Source organism: Ambystoma mexicanum, chromosome 3p (genome assembly GCF_040938575.1).
Source record: "Ambystoma mexicanum isolate Mex_15411 chromosome 3p, UKY_AmexF1_1, whole genome shotgun sequence".
Classification (NCBI taxonomy): Eukaryota; Metazoa; Chordata; class Amphibia; order Caudata; family Ambystomatidae; genus Ambystoma; species Ambystoma mexicanum.
This window is the reverse complement of record NC_090925.1, coordinates 514,120,713-514,139,780: the sequence shown is the minus strand read 5'-3', so window position 1 is coordinate 514,139,780 and position 19,068 is coordinate 514,120,713. Positions and strand designations below refer to the sequence as shown.

The following is a 19,068-nucleotide window of genomic DNA, read 5'->3' as shown; positions in this document are numbered from 1 at the left end:
ATTGATACAAATAACCGGTACAAGTTCGTAAAAGTCATAACATATCACGAGAGAGCCAGAAAACACAAATGCAACCCAACTTGATGGATCTGTACCGAACCACTGTGTGATAAAGAGGAGGAGAGGAAACAAGAATGTTGAAAATAGAAATGTAACATTGCAGGTGAAGAGTAGCTTAACATGATGACTACTTAGCACAAAGATAAGAATACAGATATATTCGAGATGTCATCCACTAAAGATGGATATTTTGAATCTAAGACATTGGTTAAATCCACTTCTGATGATTTAATTGGAGATGGATTTATCCTTTTGAGTCCAATAAATAACTTGTAGAATTAGATCTGCTCTGCCTCTTGGACATCAATTTCACAATTGTATTTCTCAGTCTCTTCTATGTTGAAGATGAGTGTTGATAATCTGCAGGGGCTAAAGTACTCGCTCAAGATGAAGACATACATTCAGGTGTTTCTGTGGCATGAGGATCAAGTGATTGAACAAAGTTAAATCATCCAGTTCCAAAAATTCTTTGGTGGGGATGTTAGGAATAGTAATGATGATTTTTACAGGTTCAAGAAGGCTGTACCTTACACACAGTTTTTTCAGCATTGCTCTGGGATCCAGAAATGTCTTCCTTTATTTTGCATTTCTTTGGAGAAATCGGGAGCCACGTATATTTTGTCATACAAATAAAATGGGATGCTGCTTTTGAGCTTTTGGCGAACTGTTCTGGCCTACTGATGGTGAACAAAAGACCTTAAAAGACCTCAGCAAAGCATTGTTAGAAATGAAGCAAGGTCTTATTCTATGTGTGTTGCAATCCTAAAGGCGGCAAAAGATATCTCTAGGAATCCAGGTTTCCATAAATGTAATAGGATTGTCATTCCACATTTTTTCAGGCATACCATAAAAGTGTGCATTATCCAATTCGCAGTAAAACATGACTAGTTGTCTTGGACGCATGTGCATTTCTCCAGACCTTCAATTCTGTTTTCTACAGATGAAATGCGGTCTTCTGCTTAATCGATTCTGTTAGAAAAGGGCTTGAAGTCTTCTCTAAATAAGATAAAACGCTTCTTGTATGGCCAGTATAGCATGATCTACTGTATTAGTAGAGGTGCTAATAATAGACAACTGTTGCAGCATTCTTTCCACAGTTAGTTCTAAAGAAGATTTATCTGTAGAGAGGCATCCTCTTGTAGTTTATCCATCTGTGAGGCTGAAGAATGCACAGAAGATGGTAAACACAATGTAAATAGTATTGAAGGATGTGTAAATGGCAATTGTACCCCTTTAAAATAGTATTTAAAAGCAAAAGCTGACAGAACTAGCCCAGCCATTAAGTCATAGATGGCAGATTAACGGTGAAGGTGTAGGTGGGTAGATCACGGAAGTTCCACCAGCCGTAATTATGTCACGTCTCTTTTGTAAATAAGGAAATGTATTAACTCTGAGAAGTGAGAGCCAAGCAGAGACTGATGTAAATAAATGCACGTTAACACTTCATTAGATGCGACTGCGGTGCGTCCCAGTTATCAGCGCGTAACCTCAGGCGTGCATCTGCGCCATTACATTCTGCATCTTCCCAGAAAGTCTGTGAGCAGAGAGAAGGCTGCTGAAAGAAACGGTTTGCATCATGAGGTTGAAGTTCATATAACTATTATGTGCCTGAAGATGAAAAAGTCGGTACGTGAGCGAAGCGCCAAAGTTAAGATGCCATCTTGCGGGCTGCTGGTCATACTCTTTTCCCCCCCTTTTGATTTTTTAATCAAAATCTATATGTCCTAAACATTCCATTTATTGTTTAAGGGTCTTAAGAAAATGAAGCTATCATTTTGTATTTGAATAAAAATGAATTGACTGCTGAAACAGGATAATGACTTTATTAATAAAATAGGCAATTGTCAAATGCTAATCGTGGGATACTCCTGTCCTTGCAGACAGATGTGCCATCCATCTTGATGGCTGGGGGCAGATTATGGGTAACTACTGTAGGTCTGGTGGTTATTGTATTGCATTTTTGACATCTGGATGACCAATCTAACAAAGTCAGTGGATGGAGAAGGGCACAGGAAGGGCTGAAGTGACTTAAAACTGAAGGGGAGACATGTCTGTAATAACCCAAGATAATATCTGGTTGCTAAGGACAGATGTATCATAATTGGTAGCAAATACGTGTCAAATTAATGCATAATACATAAAGCTGTAGCGAGTTGGGATATGGGGGATCTGTATTGACCACATTTAGATGGGGGGGGGGGTGGATAACCTTTCCTCTTTGCATTGTGCATTTAGAAGAACAAAGGGGAGCATGTTTAGAAATAGACTGTTCCTTGTACTTGATATGCCGAAGAAAAGTGTAGAGTGTATTCACCTAAACCGTGGGTCGGTCATTTGGGGCATTGTGTGGGCCTGTGCTGTGATGGCGTATCAGACATGGATGCCCTGCAGGACTCCAACACTGTGACCCCCTGGAAAGGCTAAATGTGAGTGGAGCAAGCAGGTGTGTTGGACCATGGTTCCCATAGTCCTTTCCCATCGACTATTCTGGTAAGGGCTGGTTTGGAGATTCATCCCAAAATATCTGCAGAGCCAAAGGTTGCAGATCCTTGTTCTAGAGCAACCCTTAAAGAGTGGATCTCTGAGGCGTGTGGTGCTCCAGCCTCCCAGGACATCTTCTCTCGATGCCTCTTGAGGCGTTGCTCTAGAATAAGGATCTGCAACCTTTGGCTCTCAAAGCGCTGCTGCCAACCCTGCAAAGGGGCTTCTTTGATCAGACCTGTAGAATCTGCCAGGCATTACAGGAATCAAATGGGATGACCACTGCACAGGCTTACACCCGGCATGAAGCACTGCATCTATAATTGTGCGTGATGATTGGGGTTTGAAAACATAAATCCATCCTTAAGAGAACTCCTAATAGTAATTTTCCCATTTTTTTTATTTATTTTATTTCTCCAGCTCATCCCCTACATTTTGGTCAAGTGTTGGAAAGCTTTCAACGTATTTGATATTTAGTTGTGAGCTTGAATTGGCAGGCTTTTTTTTCTTTTGATCGAAATATAAAATGCTCCATCCATTTGTTGATAGACTTCTTATTTTTGTTTTTATAGTAAGTATGATTTTTTTCAGTTGCAGTTTCCTATTGTTAATGCTGTTTTTGCACAGAGTTCATCGCATGCCTCAATTTTTCCAATTTATACTTTCACCACCATAGGCAACCTGTCTCCTTAATTGTCAACTTTCTGCTATTTGTTAATTAGTCATTTAACAAAATACATGGTAGCTTTAATCTGCATAATTTACCAGTAGTACTTTTTATGCCATTTTATTTTGATATGTGACGAGGAGATGAAGGACTTTTTTAGAAAAGAGAACATGTTTGGTATAGGATGTTATGTAGCAGAGCTCTCGTATCCATTTTTTGATTTTTATTTGTTCTAATAAAAAAATCGTGAATATAAGTAATTTTTCTTTGATCATTTTCAGCTTTTGCATGATGTGCCTCCAGGAATGTCTGAAGCCAAGAAAGCCAGTCTGTGGTGTGTGCCGCTCTAATTTATCGCCAGGCGCGAGGGCCACAGAACTTGAAAAACTAATTGAAACAACAGAATCTACATGCAAAGGCTGTGATAAGAAAGTATGTTAACTGCAAACCAATCCCTGATGAACACATTGTCTGCAGAATTATGATGCCTGTTAGTGGCAATGTAAATGTTGTAAGTGTTTATTTTATTAGGAATTTGCAAAGAATGTGTTAGAATGGATTTCTAAACACTGGGCTGGAGGACGGATGTTTAGGAGGCCACCTTTGTTAGATGAACAGGTTGCACCTCTGGGAAGATATCCAGACCAATTCACGGTAGCTTAGAGAGCAGTTACGGCTAAATCTCAGGAGGAGTGAGGGTGATCGGGGGTATCTCATGAGCAGACACTGTGAAACACGAAGAATTGCAATTGGAGAGAATACAAAAATGTACCATTTATTATATAGGCCCAATAATCACACAATGAAATGCACTAGTAAAATATTACATGCACAACACACTTATCTAATATATATATACACACACACAAACGTAAAGTACTTTAAAAAAATGTTTTTAACATGTTTATTTTGCAATCTGTTGCACAAGTGGAAACAGTACAGGCGTATATGAAATACAGATTTATCTTAAATTCCAAACAAGTAAGCACAGCGTGGCACAGGAGCTGCAACACTTAATTCTGACAAAAAAGACTGATACAGCAATTCCCAGGGCACTGGAATGAAGGCAGAAACACAACCTTCAGTGACTATCAACGCAGCACAGTGATGCAAGGGGATCCAGCTCTCTCGGTATGACACAGCCTTCTATCTTGTGGCCCAAAGGTGCTGGGAGAATGACATTTCCGCAGGAGTGTGCCTTGTTGGACAAGCTAGGATTCTCCAAAGTTTCGGGTCAACTCGAAACAGCTACGCTCCTGCACAGTAACCTAGGCTCGAGCAGGACAGCCCACTGGATGACCCAGCGACACTTCCGAACCGGCTCACTTGCAGGGTTACCAAGAGGTGTAGAGAGCGAGTGGTCCCACCACTCCAAGGGTTCAAAGTTCCTTTGTATGTTTTCTGAGATCAGGGGCAAAGCAGGGCTTTAGCGGGACAGCCGTGGGATTCGGGTGCCAGAACCTCTCGTGCATATCAGGATCACCCTTTGTTCTGCTAGGCTCCTCAGGATATTTGGCTCCATCAGATCTGCTGGATGAATGCAGGACCCCTCCTATCTGGACTCGGGCGAGTGCCCACACCCAGCCCACCAATGGCAAGATCTGCTCCATGCATGCACACCAGCAGTGGTTCATTCAGGGACCACTGGAGTCTTCATGCTTGCATGCACCCTAGACACCCTGGCCCCAGTAATGTAGATTGGGACCAGACCGTCCCAGCCCACTTTCTGGGTGCCCACATATGTGACCTGCAGAGGCCCCTCGAAAGTAGCAGCCCTGGAAATACCAGCCCTGGAAGGGCAGGGAGAAGGCAAAGGGACAAAATGTCTAAAGGACCAAGCAAAAGACCTTGTGGCACGGCCATGTTGGACACTAGCCACTGTCAGGAACCGCACGTGGTAAATGCTGTAAGGCTCAGTAAAGAGATATACAAATAAAAGAAAAAGCTGTTTCTTGAAAAGACTAGTTTGTCTTGAAGCACATTGTACAATCACCAGAAGTCTAGGGCCATAAAACACTTAGGCCTTTTTCGAGCGGTACTGGAAGGTACGTTGCGCAATAAATTGTTACCAACAAGTGGCAACAAGGTGAAAAGATTAAGAGAAACCAAGTTTCTCAGTACCGACAGCCTGAAGGACGTGTCGGTTTCCCTATAACAATGAGTGAAAGCTCAGTGGAGTGGAGCGGAGCAGAAGGCTGCATTCCACTGTAAAGTCAGGTCAGGATACAAAAACACATGCAAAACAGTTTGGGGGTCCATGGACTATAGTTGAAAAGTTGATTCTAGAGAAAGATTTCCTAATGTCTTACATGGATTTTGCGTAGTTTAAAATGTTTGCAGATGCTTTTGATTCATGACATCCGGAGTACAGCAGACTTGCTTTTAAGCCTATTTTCCAGCAATGACATTCGTTAAATATTTTTCATGCGCATGCCTTCTCAACCACCTTGCACTTCATCTACCCTACTTGCTTAGGCTCACACTTATCCCCCTGCTCCTTTACCCAGACTACAATGAAGAATTGACTGGCAAACATGCCAAATTCTTCACCTCTGCCGCTACACTTACCTTGTGCTATTCATCCTACCCCGCGACCCTCACCAAAAGTGAGCTTTCTTCTCACAGAACCTCTCCTACGGAAGCCAATGTTCAGAAAATTAACTTTGTCTGTACTACCCCTTCACCCGTCATTCAAGACTCCCCCAACCCCCTAAAATGATGTAGATGCTATGTCATTCAATGTAACCTTTCAGAACACTCTCTGAAATGGTCAGGTAAAAAAATCACAAATCACCAATGGAGTCTTCAAGAAGGTCTCGGTTGGCTCATAACTAGTATTTATTTCACTCCTATCCCTTGCAGCAAGTGATGCATACATTATTCTAGGCACTCCTGAACTTGTCATTGCGCACCGTAGGACTTGATGCTCCTCTTTACACCAAAGGCCTAAATGGAACTTCCAGCACCAAGGTATATAGAAGACCTGGACACTAAAGAGGCATATTTGCAAACGTGAAGAAATGTGGTGCAAATAGTCAATCTAGGAAAACCTCACCACATGACCAAAGCCAAATCCTAGTATTACCTTCACAATAATTACAGGAGCCAAACCTGAGAGCAAAGCTTTCTTCAAGCCAGTCTGTATGGACGATTTTCTTTTTTCAAATCTTGCCCAATGCCCTGAGCCTCCCAACACTACTGCTGGACTCTTGTTTTTTTTTCCACGACTTTGAAGGTGAGACTTGCTCACTCGCTGCTGCATTTACCTTTGTTCTTGGACCCCACTGGAGCATGCTTATAAGGTTCCATTGTGGGGGAAACCTCTCCCCTTATTTTTGACTCCATGCTTTCCTATGGCAGCACCCCCCCACCTTATGTGGTGTGCTGCCTGGGACCCCTAGGGTGCCTTTTGCAATGTTGTTTAGGTTCACTGGTGAGTCCCTAGACCCACCAGTGCTGGAGTGGTCATCTCCTTTTTGTGAATATTGTATTTTACTCTTTGGAGTACAAGCCATCTTCCATGTGGTGCTGTGGGGACACTTGATTTCTATTCCTTGTTCTACCTAGAATTGTTGCTACTTTCCAGCCATTTTCTGAACAGGCTGGTGGCAGTCGTTGCTTTTTTTAACCTATTTTCTTTTTTAATACGTTACTCTTTGTTGCTTTCACAGCTGCAGTAATGCATCAAAGGGGGACCTATACACTCAATATACCCCCTATTCATGGTTTAAGTTCTTTTCAAGATTGACTGTCCTTTATTGGTCTTCCTTCTAGCTTTCCAGGTGTGAGGGCTCCTTTTCTTTATACACCTTGGCAGGGTTCTTGCAAATATCCTGCACAGGCACTCCTTTGTGTGTGTGCTGGCAGGAAGTGAGGGGGACTGTATGCCCTAATCCACATTCCTCCAGTGAGTTCATTGTTTCTGGGCAGATTCTGAGATGCTGGCTGTCTGCTATAGGACAGCCACCACCAAGTTTGAATGTTGCAAAGTGCCCTTATTGGATGGCTGGGTTCTTCCCCACACCATCTTCTGGACATGAGACGTTCTGGAACTAGGAACCAAGTCACCCATGGAGCTGAACCGATCTGAAGAAGACTACAACCAAGGGATACTGGAGGACCGCTGTAGAAACCATAATTTGGATCAGCCAATACCACCTCTACTTTCAAATCGATCTCTGTGAGGGGCCTTCCTCCAGAAGACTAGTGGTCACCTGTCCTGCTCGAGGTGTGTGTTTTTGCATTTCCTTGGCAAGGCCCGGAGCCAGCTGTTTGGATAGCTGAGAGTTCTAGCAACGACAAACAGCTTGAACTCTTTGTGGGCATCCTCCAGGATCTGTTAAGAATCTGCCCTCCAGCAGGAGACGAGCATGCAGGAAGAATGACTTTCAGCCGCTGAGTTGCCGAGTGCCTCCTGACTCTGTCGAGGGTCAAATCAATAAGTGCATCCGTGAGGATCTCTGTGAGGTGCTCCATCATCGAACCCAACCGGGGTGTCCCAACTATAGTCTGAGGTTTCCAGAGAAACCTAAAGACGGCTGTCGGTGAACGCCCACTAACATTCTTGTGGCTGCCACTAAACCCCATGGAACGGATCAATTAATGGACAAGGCAATGGAAATCTGCTTAGAAGGAACCGGTGGGGTTGATGGTAGAAAAGATTCCCATGTGTCTACACACACTATACCTCCCCCTATCATTACAGCTCCTATGACTTCTAACAATACTGGTGTTTTCCTGTCCTATGAGAGCTTCCAAGGCCCATGGGATTGGTAAGCCCCTGGTGCAAGATAAAGCTGATTGTATAACAGAGGAAGAGGTGGTAAATAACACGCAATCCCCTAATAAGAAACTCAAATGTTGCTTGTTAAATACCCAATCTCTTATAAAACATGATAAATGGTGGATTTGAAGCTAGACATCTGTGCGCTCTTGATCACCCACAAATTATGTCCAAAATTGATTCTTGCCTGATTGCAAGTTGGAATTTGTCCCTTTTATTACTTGTTTGCCTGATTGTACGGGCTATATACTGTCATCTGCCAAACCAGCGCATTTGTTATTTAGAGGCTTTTGTCACTGGCACAATCGCCGTGCTGCGATCTCTACTCATTCATTGATTCTCAGGATATGTGGTGTATTTTGGAATTGGTTCACTGAGATTTCATCAGAACTTTACTTGGCGACAACTAATCAGTGAGAGTTAATCCGGTTATTCAGGACCTTATGTTTGAAGTAATCACAAGCATTTTTGGCCTTGAAAACGACCAGTGTGTCGAAACACTTGTCGGCCTTTCGCAATTTGAATAAAAAAACGCTTATTTTTCACAATTCAGTGATTGACATTCATCTTGCTTTACTACTGGACAAGCGCATCACCATCCCTACCCTCAATTCCTACTCTTATAAAACATGCCCTAGACATTTCAGATATGATCTTGGAGCAAAACCTGGAAATCTTATTTGTTACTGAAACCTGGATGACCAAAACAATTCATCATGCCATGCTACAGGCTACTCCTGATGGTTACTCGGCCCTTCATGTTGATCGGGATGAGGGTGGAGGGTGGAGGGGGGAGGGGTGGCTATTATTTTTAAGCAAATCTTGAAACTTTACACCTCTAGTACCCTGGATATAGAAAACTGTGAAGCAATTTTAATGAAACTTAATGTCAATCCAGTCTCGTCTATTAGCTTAATGCTAACATATCGTCCACCAAGACCCACTCCTTTGTTTGAGGAACAGTTACTGGCCCTCATAGCAATACCTCTAAAGACTCTGCTGCACGTGTTGTCCTGGGTGATTTCAATCTATGGGAAAATAACCCACTAGATGGGACTTGAAATTGTCACTGGAATCCATTGGTTTTAAACAACTGGTCTTAGAAGCACACAATGGCAGTAATATCCTCGATTGGATAGTGGTAAAAAACCAGGAGACTAATTATTTCAATCACAGAATGTGCCTGGTCCGATCATTGCCTTGTACATTTTTGAATGCTCTGTACCATCTCCACAAGTGTCACTAAGTGTCAGGAATAAGCCACTTACAACCTGGCGTAATTATAAAAAAATTTGACTAGTGAGGCATTTAAAGAACCGGTAACACCGCTCCTGCCATCACTACAGGACCATACCTCCCTTCATAACTTTACTCTTTTGTTCAGAAAGGCCATCAATCAAGCATTTGACATGGTGGCCCCTCTTGAACCCGCTAAGACTAATAAATCCACGGACATAAATAATGGTCTGTGGATACAAGATGGGTTTATTAAAAAAACTGAAAAACACCAACAGGCCATTAGAAATCAGAAAGGTCTACTTTCTGACTTTGAAACAATACCCAAGCCTGTGGTTCCCCCAGAGTATAACCATCTCAACGCGCTTACTTTTGAAAAGGTATCAGAGGTGGAGGTCTTAGAGGTTATTCATAACCTAAAACCCTCCTCATGTAAAGGGGACATTTTCCCTGCCAAGCTCTTTAAGGATTTTGCGGACACACTAGCTCCATGGGTCACCCAGTTTGTGAACCAGTCTTTTGATGAAGCATATGTTCCAGGAAACATCAAAGAAGCCTGGATGACTCCACTCATCAAAAAGGACAATCTAGACCCATCAGTCCCAGGAAACTTCAAGCCCATCACAAATGTGCCATTCCTACTAAAAATAATTGATAGGATAGCATATCTACAATATCAGAAATTTGTGGAAAATAACAATATACTCGCTGCAGAGCAATCTGGGATTTTGTGCAAAACACGGCACAGAGACGGCCCTCCTAGATTTTTAGGCAAATATCACCACCATTGTTGAAAAAGAGAGTACAGCCCTACGTCTGTTGGACCTTTCCTCTGTGTTCGATCTGATAGACCATGATCTTCTAGCTGAGAGGCTAATAACAGTTGGTAGATGCTCACCTTCAGTAGCCAACTGTTTCAAGTCCTTTCTGGGACCTAGAATGGCGGCAGTGGCAAAGGGAAATTTCACCTCACTAAAAACCTTGCTGACTTGTGGTGTCCCTCAAGCAGTGGCGGCTGGAGATATTCTGAAGTGTTGGGGCGCTAGGCCTGGAATTTGTAAGTGCATGCGAGCGTAGCAGGCGAGCTGAACCAACTTTAGGGCTGCTTGCTGTGGTTTTTCCCCCCTAAACATTTAGAAAAAAGGGTTAAAAGTATGCATTTTACAGTACCGTTTTCAAAGGAAAAGGAGTACAAATGAATACTCCAGGTTCAGTTACAATTCAAGAGCATCATTTAAATCTGCTTTGCAGGTGAGGGAGTGGCAGGCGATCCTATAGGAGAATGCTGTAAAGACAACTCAGCAGGTTAGGTGACTGTTGCTCAGATTATGTTTAGACCTGCCTATAAATCGTATGGCTTTTCTCTATTCCTGCTGCAAAATGTGTTTTGACAGGGGATGGGTACAGCTCCCTCGCATCACTCTGTGTGGTAACCTCTGCCCCGTACCAAAAATCTAAAGTTGCCACCCATTAATATATGCACTATAAGTGAACATATCTTAAAGTGAAATATACACATTTAGTTCAATTGATCTTTCCCTTTAGAAGAAAGCTCACAACACAAATGAGTATTTGCCCTTCAAAAAAAGTAACCATCACTGGAACAATAACCTGAGAGCAGTGGTTTAAGTGTACGAAAAGAAGTAGTGGAACTATGTTCCGTACTGACCTGCCCCAGCTCTCCAAAAATCCCATTACCACACACCCCCACGCACAATACAAACCCACAAACACATGCACATGGTGTTTAAGAGAACAGTCACTGCAGTGCACTTGAAGTGCAAGTTTCAACTGCTTCCTATAGTTTTATTTTAAAACAAAACCATTCCGGAACGGTTTTGTTTTAAAATGAAAGTATAGGAACGGTAAAACCTAAAAAAAACTAGAGGAGCACCGCTCCCGCTCACTTCGAGCACTGCCTGAGGGAGTTCCAATAACTAGGCTGGTAAACAATAAAAAGTACACACCTTTTAAACCCAACAATTTTATATTTAAATATTTAAAGGAAAACAAAATCCAAACAGTAGACATGTGCTTTGATGACACTTTCATGTGGGCTTGTAGGTAAGCTTTTGCACTGGAAACATGCTAGCCTGGGGTGAAAAATACTAGTAGCCGAACACTTGAGTGATCAAATTTTTTTTAATGCTAGCCTCAGATACACCTAAAAGAGGATGCGTTCGCTCCCTGAAAAAAGTGGGTGGACACTGTCCACCCATATGTATCCTCTGGACTTGTGCCCTGAAAATCAGCAAAGGGCCTGAAAGAATAAAACCTCTCCATTACTGAATCCTCTCTTTCCGCATCCTGGGCATATAGTCCAGACTCACTTGCCCTCTCATGCTACCCTTCTAACTCACATGTTTGGCTTTCAACAATAGTCTGTTTTACAAAGAAAATTTGAAAAGTACACAAACCATGGTGAGGTAGTCATACAAATATATACATCCTTAGAGAAATAATCAAGGCAAAAAGTTTGCATTTGTGGCATTAATCACCCCACCTTGAATGGAAGACAACAAATACCAGAATGCAATTCAGCAGAAGGCCCTTGCTGTGCTTGAAGCCTTCAAGAGACACCTAGATTAAACTTCAGATTTATTTGGAGGAAAAAGTAAAAAAACGTAGACTTAGTTTTTCTTTTTCCTTCAAATGTACTAATTATGCATAGGCTCGTATAGGCTCCCAATATACCCATGGCCGTCCTCACCTGTGACTTAACTGTGTCTCTGACCCTTCGAATAATAGTGAGGCAGTACTGCAGGCTGAGAGAGGCCCGTTGGTGCATTACTACGTCTAGATTGGGAACCGCACTGCGTTATTAGGGAAGGTTCTACAGCAGCCCCATGTAGAATAATGGGTGAGGGTGCAATGCAGAATATACTTCTCCCTGCCAAGTGACGCTGCACGCCCCCTGCTCTAGCAATACCCAGCTTCACTGGGGTCCTTACAGCAGGGGTGTCTTAAATGAACTGCAGCTTCTAGCCCAGCCATTGCCAGCGACTTTCGGGTGGGGAGAAAGTGTGGCACTTCCCCATGCCGGTGGGGGTCCACATGGATATTAATGGGTGTAAGTGGGGGTTAACTAGAATGGGCCATGGAACAAGATTGCCAATAGAGGTCGGGGCTTGCAAATATAGCACATTAAAATAGAGGGAACGAGGCAGAATAGTAGGTGGCTGAGAGCGAGGGTTTTTAACATTAATATATTGTATTCAGACTAAACAGAAGAAGGGAGATACAAGTGGGAGAAGATATATGGGCATGGGGTAAAGGGAGAGAAAGCGCGCAAAGGGGCAAAGGCAACACAAAAGTGTAGCAGCTGAGAGAGCAAGTATGGAAAGAGAGTGCTTCCAAGCGCTAGCCCCCTTCAGTGCAGTGCAAAGGCGTCACTGAAATCCGGCCCCACGGTGGTAGTGCCTGGCTGAACCAAACAACGCTATACTGCAGTGTTCTTAAAACGGGTGGGACTGGCCTTCCCAAATGGCTGTTTTGAATATGAAAAATAAGCATATGTTCTACCCCACTTCCTTTGGACACCATCAAATTGCTGACCTCATTTTATTTACCGATTGTCCTGTTCTCCTGCCTGGTTGGGCCAGAACCACTTGGTGGCAACACCTATGTCACTAACACGCTGGTGCCCATCACTCAACCCCACCCACCCACACTCCTGAATGTCATTGGCTGGCAAACGGCCAATGACATTCCCAAAATACCTGTTGCTAGCCTATGCCCGCCCCCATTCTAAAATAAGAGGCTGGCTGGTGTTGCGCTGTTTGCGCACAGATCACATAGTGGCGGGGCCACCCCTCTAGCGCCGCGTCAGTCTCCTACATTGTGTGGTGCAACGTAGAGTGCGTGCAGCTACAAGCTCCACGCATCTACACAATACAAAAAAAGATGCGTAAAAGGGGACGCGCCCCTGTGTTGTAGCCAGGCCCAGTCATCACCACTGCAGAACGGTCTGAGTCAGACCGTACTCTGCAGATGATTTGGTTTTGGGCCTATCAGACTGAGCGACAGTCATTCATTATTTATATTTTTGTATTCTGCCATGCAGCGCTGCAACAAGAAAAAAAATCACTAATGTTTTCAGTGTGTGCACTCTGCAGCACACACACTATAGGTGCCCTGAGGAGGAGGGCGGTGCCACCCGCCCTATGTAAGCAGCCGCCACTGCCCTCAAGGGTCATGTCTGTCCCCCCTGCTTTTCAATATTTTCTCTAAGCTACTGTGTGACATACTGCAAACACTTGGTGTCCGGTTTACAAACTACGCTGACGAAACCCAACTGGTCTTCAAGCTGTCAGGAACATACGAAAAGGACGCTCGAAGAGTCAGGGAGGTGTTCGGCGCTATTCAAAAATGGATGGCGACAAACTCGGCGTTAAATGAAGAAAAAACAGAATTATTAATAGTTGAACCTCACAAAAGTGAAAACATTTCCAAGGCCAGAGGATGTCTGGGAAAAGGCCGAAAGATCTGGCAGTAAAGGGAAGATGCTCAATAAACTGCTAAATATCGATTAATGCATACCCCGTGGAAACAATGTGATACTGATGATGATAATATATTGTGATCATTGTGAGTGGTATTCTTGGATCCAAAAGACGTTTGAAGTTATTGATCGACTACCTAAGAGTCCAATGTTGTATTATGTAATGTTTAACGTGATAACCAATAAAATGTTACAAAAAAAGTGAAAAAATTTGATGATCAATACCGAAGCTTTAAACTTAATAACAGTATCTTGGTATCAGACCATGTTAAAACACTAGGAGTTTCATGGACTCACATCTTTCTTTTAAAAGACACACGTCCTATTTAAAATCAACCTGTGCCTTCTACTCTAATTTATTGTGGCAAATTCGCCCATATCTGACTGAGCAAAATCTTGCTCCGATCGCTGGTGCCATAATACATTTTAAACTATTGCAATAGTCTACTAATGGGTACTTCCAAGACTAATATTACAGAATTGCAAACAATACAGAATAGAGCAGTCAGGGCTGCCTTTGGTTTAAGCCGACACTCCAAGATTTCATCAGCAAGGAGGAAGTTACACTGGCTCCCGTTTGAACAGAGGAGAGCATTTAAAGGTGCAGTTATGGTTTTTAAATGCCTAGCAGGTACTGCACCGAATAACCTAGTTGGTAATCCGACAATTTTTGTTCCAACATTAATCATTATTTGTATCAACCCTGACAAATCCTTCAAAGAATTGGTGGAACTAACTTTAATTTCTGGGCACCTGTGGTCTGGAATTCCCTTCTACCCACAAGAACTGTCTCTCTCGCCATGCTTAAACAACTTAAGACATGGCTGTTCGACGTGTGTTTTTTTTTTTTTTTCTTTTTCAATCATTTTATTAATTTTCCAACAAACAAAACATAACTCACACTCCTGACATTTTCAGTTACAAGTATCATGACTTACAATACATGTTTTCTCCTTGTTTGTCTACCCCCTGCTCCCCCCTTCGCCTTAAACTCAAGCTCTCCCCTCCGTGCCTCTGGCTCCCATTGTTCAGGCTTAGTTCTTTTCCTGGTTCTCGGGTGTGTCGTCATCACTGGGGTCACCTTGTGTGTGCCCATGCAACGAGGCGATCATTTGTCTCCATTCTATCAGTGGTCCCACTTTATCCTCCCCTGTTAGCCGCCTCATACCATGCCACTGTCTCGGCGTCTGCCCATTTTAGGATGTCACTCCACCATATCTTTAGTCTGGGTCTATGGGCGGCCTTCCAGCTCATGGCAATTCTCCTTTTGCCCAGGATATATGGCCTGGTGAATCCCCCAACATGCATGCCCATATTGATTCCAAGTCTAAGTTAATTCCCTTTTCAAATAGCTTGAGTTTAATTTCCCTCCAGAACTTCCCCACCTCTGGGCATGCCCAGAACAGCACGGGGTCGGTCCTCCCAGCCCAGTGTTGGCAATCTCGGCCTACCCTGCATCTCGGACCTGGGTAGCCATATTAGTTCTCGTAGGAAGTATGGGGCACTCTCATCCCTCAGCAGCCTGGATTCTGCTGTCTCATCTTCCGCCAGCCACCTGGCTACATATTGCAGTTGCGCTGCTAAGTGGTATATCTCAAAGTTCGGTAGATTTATCTCCCCTCTGTCGTACGCATTCTGTAGTTTCCACAGGGCCACTCTGTTTCTTGTGTTGTGCCACAAGAAACCTCTGCACAGGCTGTGTAATTTGGTGAAAAAGCGCCTGGGCACCATGTGCGGGATGTTTGTGAACAAATGCAGTAAACTGGGCAGAACCACCGTTTTCAGCAAGGCCGCCCTCCCCACTATGGCCAGGGGGAGCTTTGCCCAGAACTCCATGCTATTCTTGACACCCTCCACTGCTTTCTCTGTGTTGTGCATGTGATCCTCGTCCACCGTATGGTAAATATTGATCTCCAGGTATCTGAACGTTTTGGTCTGCCAAGCTATCTGCAGGGTGGGTAGGTTTTTCTGTGGTATGCCTTTGTATCTACCCAAGGGAAACATGCGTGATTTATTTTTTTATTTGGGGAGGGTTGACCGCTATCCCAGATAGAACCGCATAACGTTCTATCACTTCTAGGATGTATTGCAGGTTCTCCTCCGGGTAACGGTGGTATAGTAGCATATCGTCTGCATAAAGTGATATCAAGTGCGGTCCCCTTTAGTACGCACCCCCACCTCGCTGCATCTCGTGCCTCTGCCTAGTTGCCACTTTTCTGAGATTATCGCTCCTGTTTGCTGGGGAGCCCATCCGTGCCTGGGGCTTTGCACGTGGGTAGGTGCATCACCACTGCTTCTAGTTCTTCCAGTGTGACTGGGGCTTCTAGGTTCTCTCTGTCTTCTACGCTTAATTTGGGCAATCCTACGTCCTCCAGGATCTCCTGCGTCTCCCTCTCCATATTCTCCCCATGTCTGCATAGAGGTGTTTATAAAATCTAAGGAATCACTTGTTCACCGTTTCCTAAGTGTTCCAGACTTGTCCGCCTCTCCCACTATCTCTCTAATTGCAGGCCTTGATGCCTCGTTTTTTTTTTTTTTCAGCCATGCGAGCAGCCTCCCTGGTTTGTCCCCTCCTTCATGTTGTCGTTTGATATTTCTCTTGTAATTCAGGTTGCTTAGCCTCTCCCATAGCTCCCCGCCAGCCAGTTGTAATTGGCTCGCACATTCTTCCTGCTCCTATGAGGTCCCATCTTCATTCATTATTTCTAACCTCTTCTCTATATCCTGTAGCTCTCGCTCTATACCCCCCTGAAGCCCTTTAGATTTGGATATGGCCGCCCCCCTTATTACCACCTTAAAATCCTCCCATAGGGTTCCCTCCGATTCCACACTTCCAGTATTGTTCTCGAAATAGCTAATCTCTTCTCGTAGGTCCTCTCGGAATGTGGTGTCTCTCAGTGCTTCGGCTCTAAGCCTTCACGTTGGAATTCTGGCTCTAGGGGGCTGGTGTCGCCACTCCAAAACAAAAGGGGAATGGTCTGATAGTATTCTGGCTCTGTAATCTGTCTAGTTTAGGGTCTAATGTACAATTGAAGTCCCCCCCCCCCCCACCCCACCAATATTATCGCTCCGCCTGTGAGAGGGCTGATCTTTCTGTATAACATTTTATAGTAGGTCACTGCGTCTTGATTGGGGGCATATGTGTTTATGATGCTTAGTTCCCTGTTTTCCAAGAGCCCTCGGAGCGCTACCATCCTACCATCTGGTTCCACCATGGTCTGTAATATCTGGAAAGGCACCTGTGGTGCCACCCAAATGATCACCCCCCTAGCGTATGCTGAATATGTTGTTCCTATGGTAGTGCCTCTCCACTTTTTTTTTTTAATTACATCCAGTTTCTCCTTGGTGAGGTGAGTTTCCTGCAGCAAAGCTATATCTACTTTGTGCCTCCTCGTACATCACCTTATTTCTTCTCTTCAGGTAGGTGTTAAGCCCCCTGATGTTCCAGGTTATTATTCTGAGGTCACCCATTACCCTTCCGGTCCCTACTCCCGTCCCTCCCTACATGTTCTTTAACCCGAGAGTCCTTAGTGTGGGTTATGCGCAGAGGCGTGCAGGTGCTCGCTCGTTTCCTAACATCTATCACTTCAAACTCCCCAACTCCCCTCCCCCCCACCCTCTCCCATTCCAACCCCAACTGTTGCCCAGCTCCATCCCTGGATCTCAGGCGTTCCTGCATTTGGTCCTGTCCGGCTAAGCCGATACCAAGAACCCAGCAGGGGGTTACCACTCTACTGGTAACTCAACTAACCTATTCAATGGGGTGTGAGGTCGGGTGCTCTGCATCTCCCTGTTATGTGCCGCATTACGCTGCCTTCCCATTATATAACATGACTATAATCAAGTCCCATTTTTGCATCTTATACAGCACCTCGCTCTCCGTTATCTCTGCATCATTTCTTTGCACCGCTTCCCTTCTGGTCTTTCTTCCCTTCCGGGCAGTTCTGTGCGTCTTGCCAAACCGATGCCTCCTCTGGGGTGTCAAAAAACAGTGGCCTGTTCTTGTGGAATACCTTCAGTCTCGCCGGGTACATCAGCATGTATCTGTGGCCCAACTCCCGTAGTCTCCTTTTACTGCTCCGAAATTGAGTCGCCGCTGTTGCACCTGGAGTGTGTAGTCAGGGTACGCTGTAATTGCGGCGCACTCTCTTTGGATCGTGCCTCCCTTGCGAGGTGTTCCAGGATTCTTTCCCTGTCGCAGTAATTTAATATTTTGGCTATAATTGGTCTCGGGAGAGCCCCCCTGGGGGGGGCCTCCTTGCCAGGGCTCTATGCGCTCTTTCCACTGTAAATCCCGGAGTACGTGTTCCCCCTTCAATTTCTTGCAACAACATGGATTCAATGTACTCCGTGGGGTTTGATCCCTCTTCTCCCGTGGGAAGCCCCACAATGTGTATATTGTTCCTTCGTGCCCGTCCCTCGGCTTCTTCAGCCCTGCTCTCCAGGTTGCCCACCTGCTAGCGCAGCGTGTGGATCTCTGAGGCGTGCGAGGCGCATGCCGTTGTCTTGGCCCCCACTTCTTTCTCTAGTTCTCCCGTGTGGTCTGCTATTGCCCTCGCATCTTGTCTCAGGAGATTTAAGTCTATTTGTACTGCGTCTATTTTGGATTCCAGCGCCACCTTCAATGTGGTCATGTCGGCTTCCAGTTTCGTTTCCCACGCCGCTTTCAGGTCTGCAAAAGCTTCCAGGATTTGCCTGTCTCGTCGCGTTGGGGATGCGTCCAACTGGGTGCTTTTATCCTTGCTTCTGGCACCTTACGTTGATTGCCGGGGTCTTGGTGTGGTCCTCCATCGTCGGTTGTTTCCTTTTTGTTTTGTTGAGCCTGGTTGCCATGTCTTCGGCTGCGTCAGGTGAGCGGGCTCCCTGCTCCAGATGCTGAGGTGTGTTGCCGCTATCGGAGACTCAGCCTTGCATGTGTAGGCTTATTGCTATCCCTGCCGATGTTCCAGCTACGCTGTCTGTGTCCCAAGCTTTGGTAGTTTGAGGTTGTTCCCCTTTGTGTCTCTTGTTTCCTTGGGGTCGCAGACTTTCCTGCTCATAAGAGTGGTGGGTCCCAGATTGGTTAGGGCGTTTCGTTGTATACCATCTTATGTGTTGTTCTGGCGCTGATGTTCCACTTATTTCTCAATTGCTGTTCCACCCCAGCCTGGGCCCCTGTCTGCGAGGGCCCCAGGCGGTGTCTTGTCTGTGGGTGTGTCTGCTCCCGCCGCTCCCCTCGCAGTGCCTTTTTCTGGTGCCCCAACCCTGGGCTTTCGTATAGATTGCTTGCCTTGTTGTGGGATCAGGCTGCGGCCTTGCGCTCATGTATCTGTGGCCGGGCTATATTTGCATATGTAGGCG

The 19,068-nt window shown here is 44.8% G+C and overlaps 1 protein-coding gene across 1 annotated transcript in view; it reads left to right on the top strand.

The window, feature by feature from the left end:
* RNF114 (ring finger protein 114) overlaps window positions 1–19,068 on the top strand; it is a 291,734-nt gene that overhangs the window by 112,227 nt on the left and 160,439 nt on the right. The window contains exon 2 of the mRNA XM_069651182.1: window positions 3,490–3,640. Coding sequence (XP_069507283.1) covers window positions 3,490–3,640 — 151 coding nt within the window. The remainder of the gene's footprint in view (window positions 1–3,489; window positions 3,641–19,068) is intronic.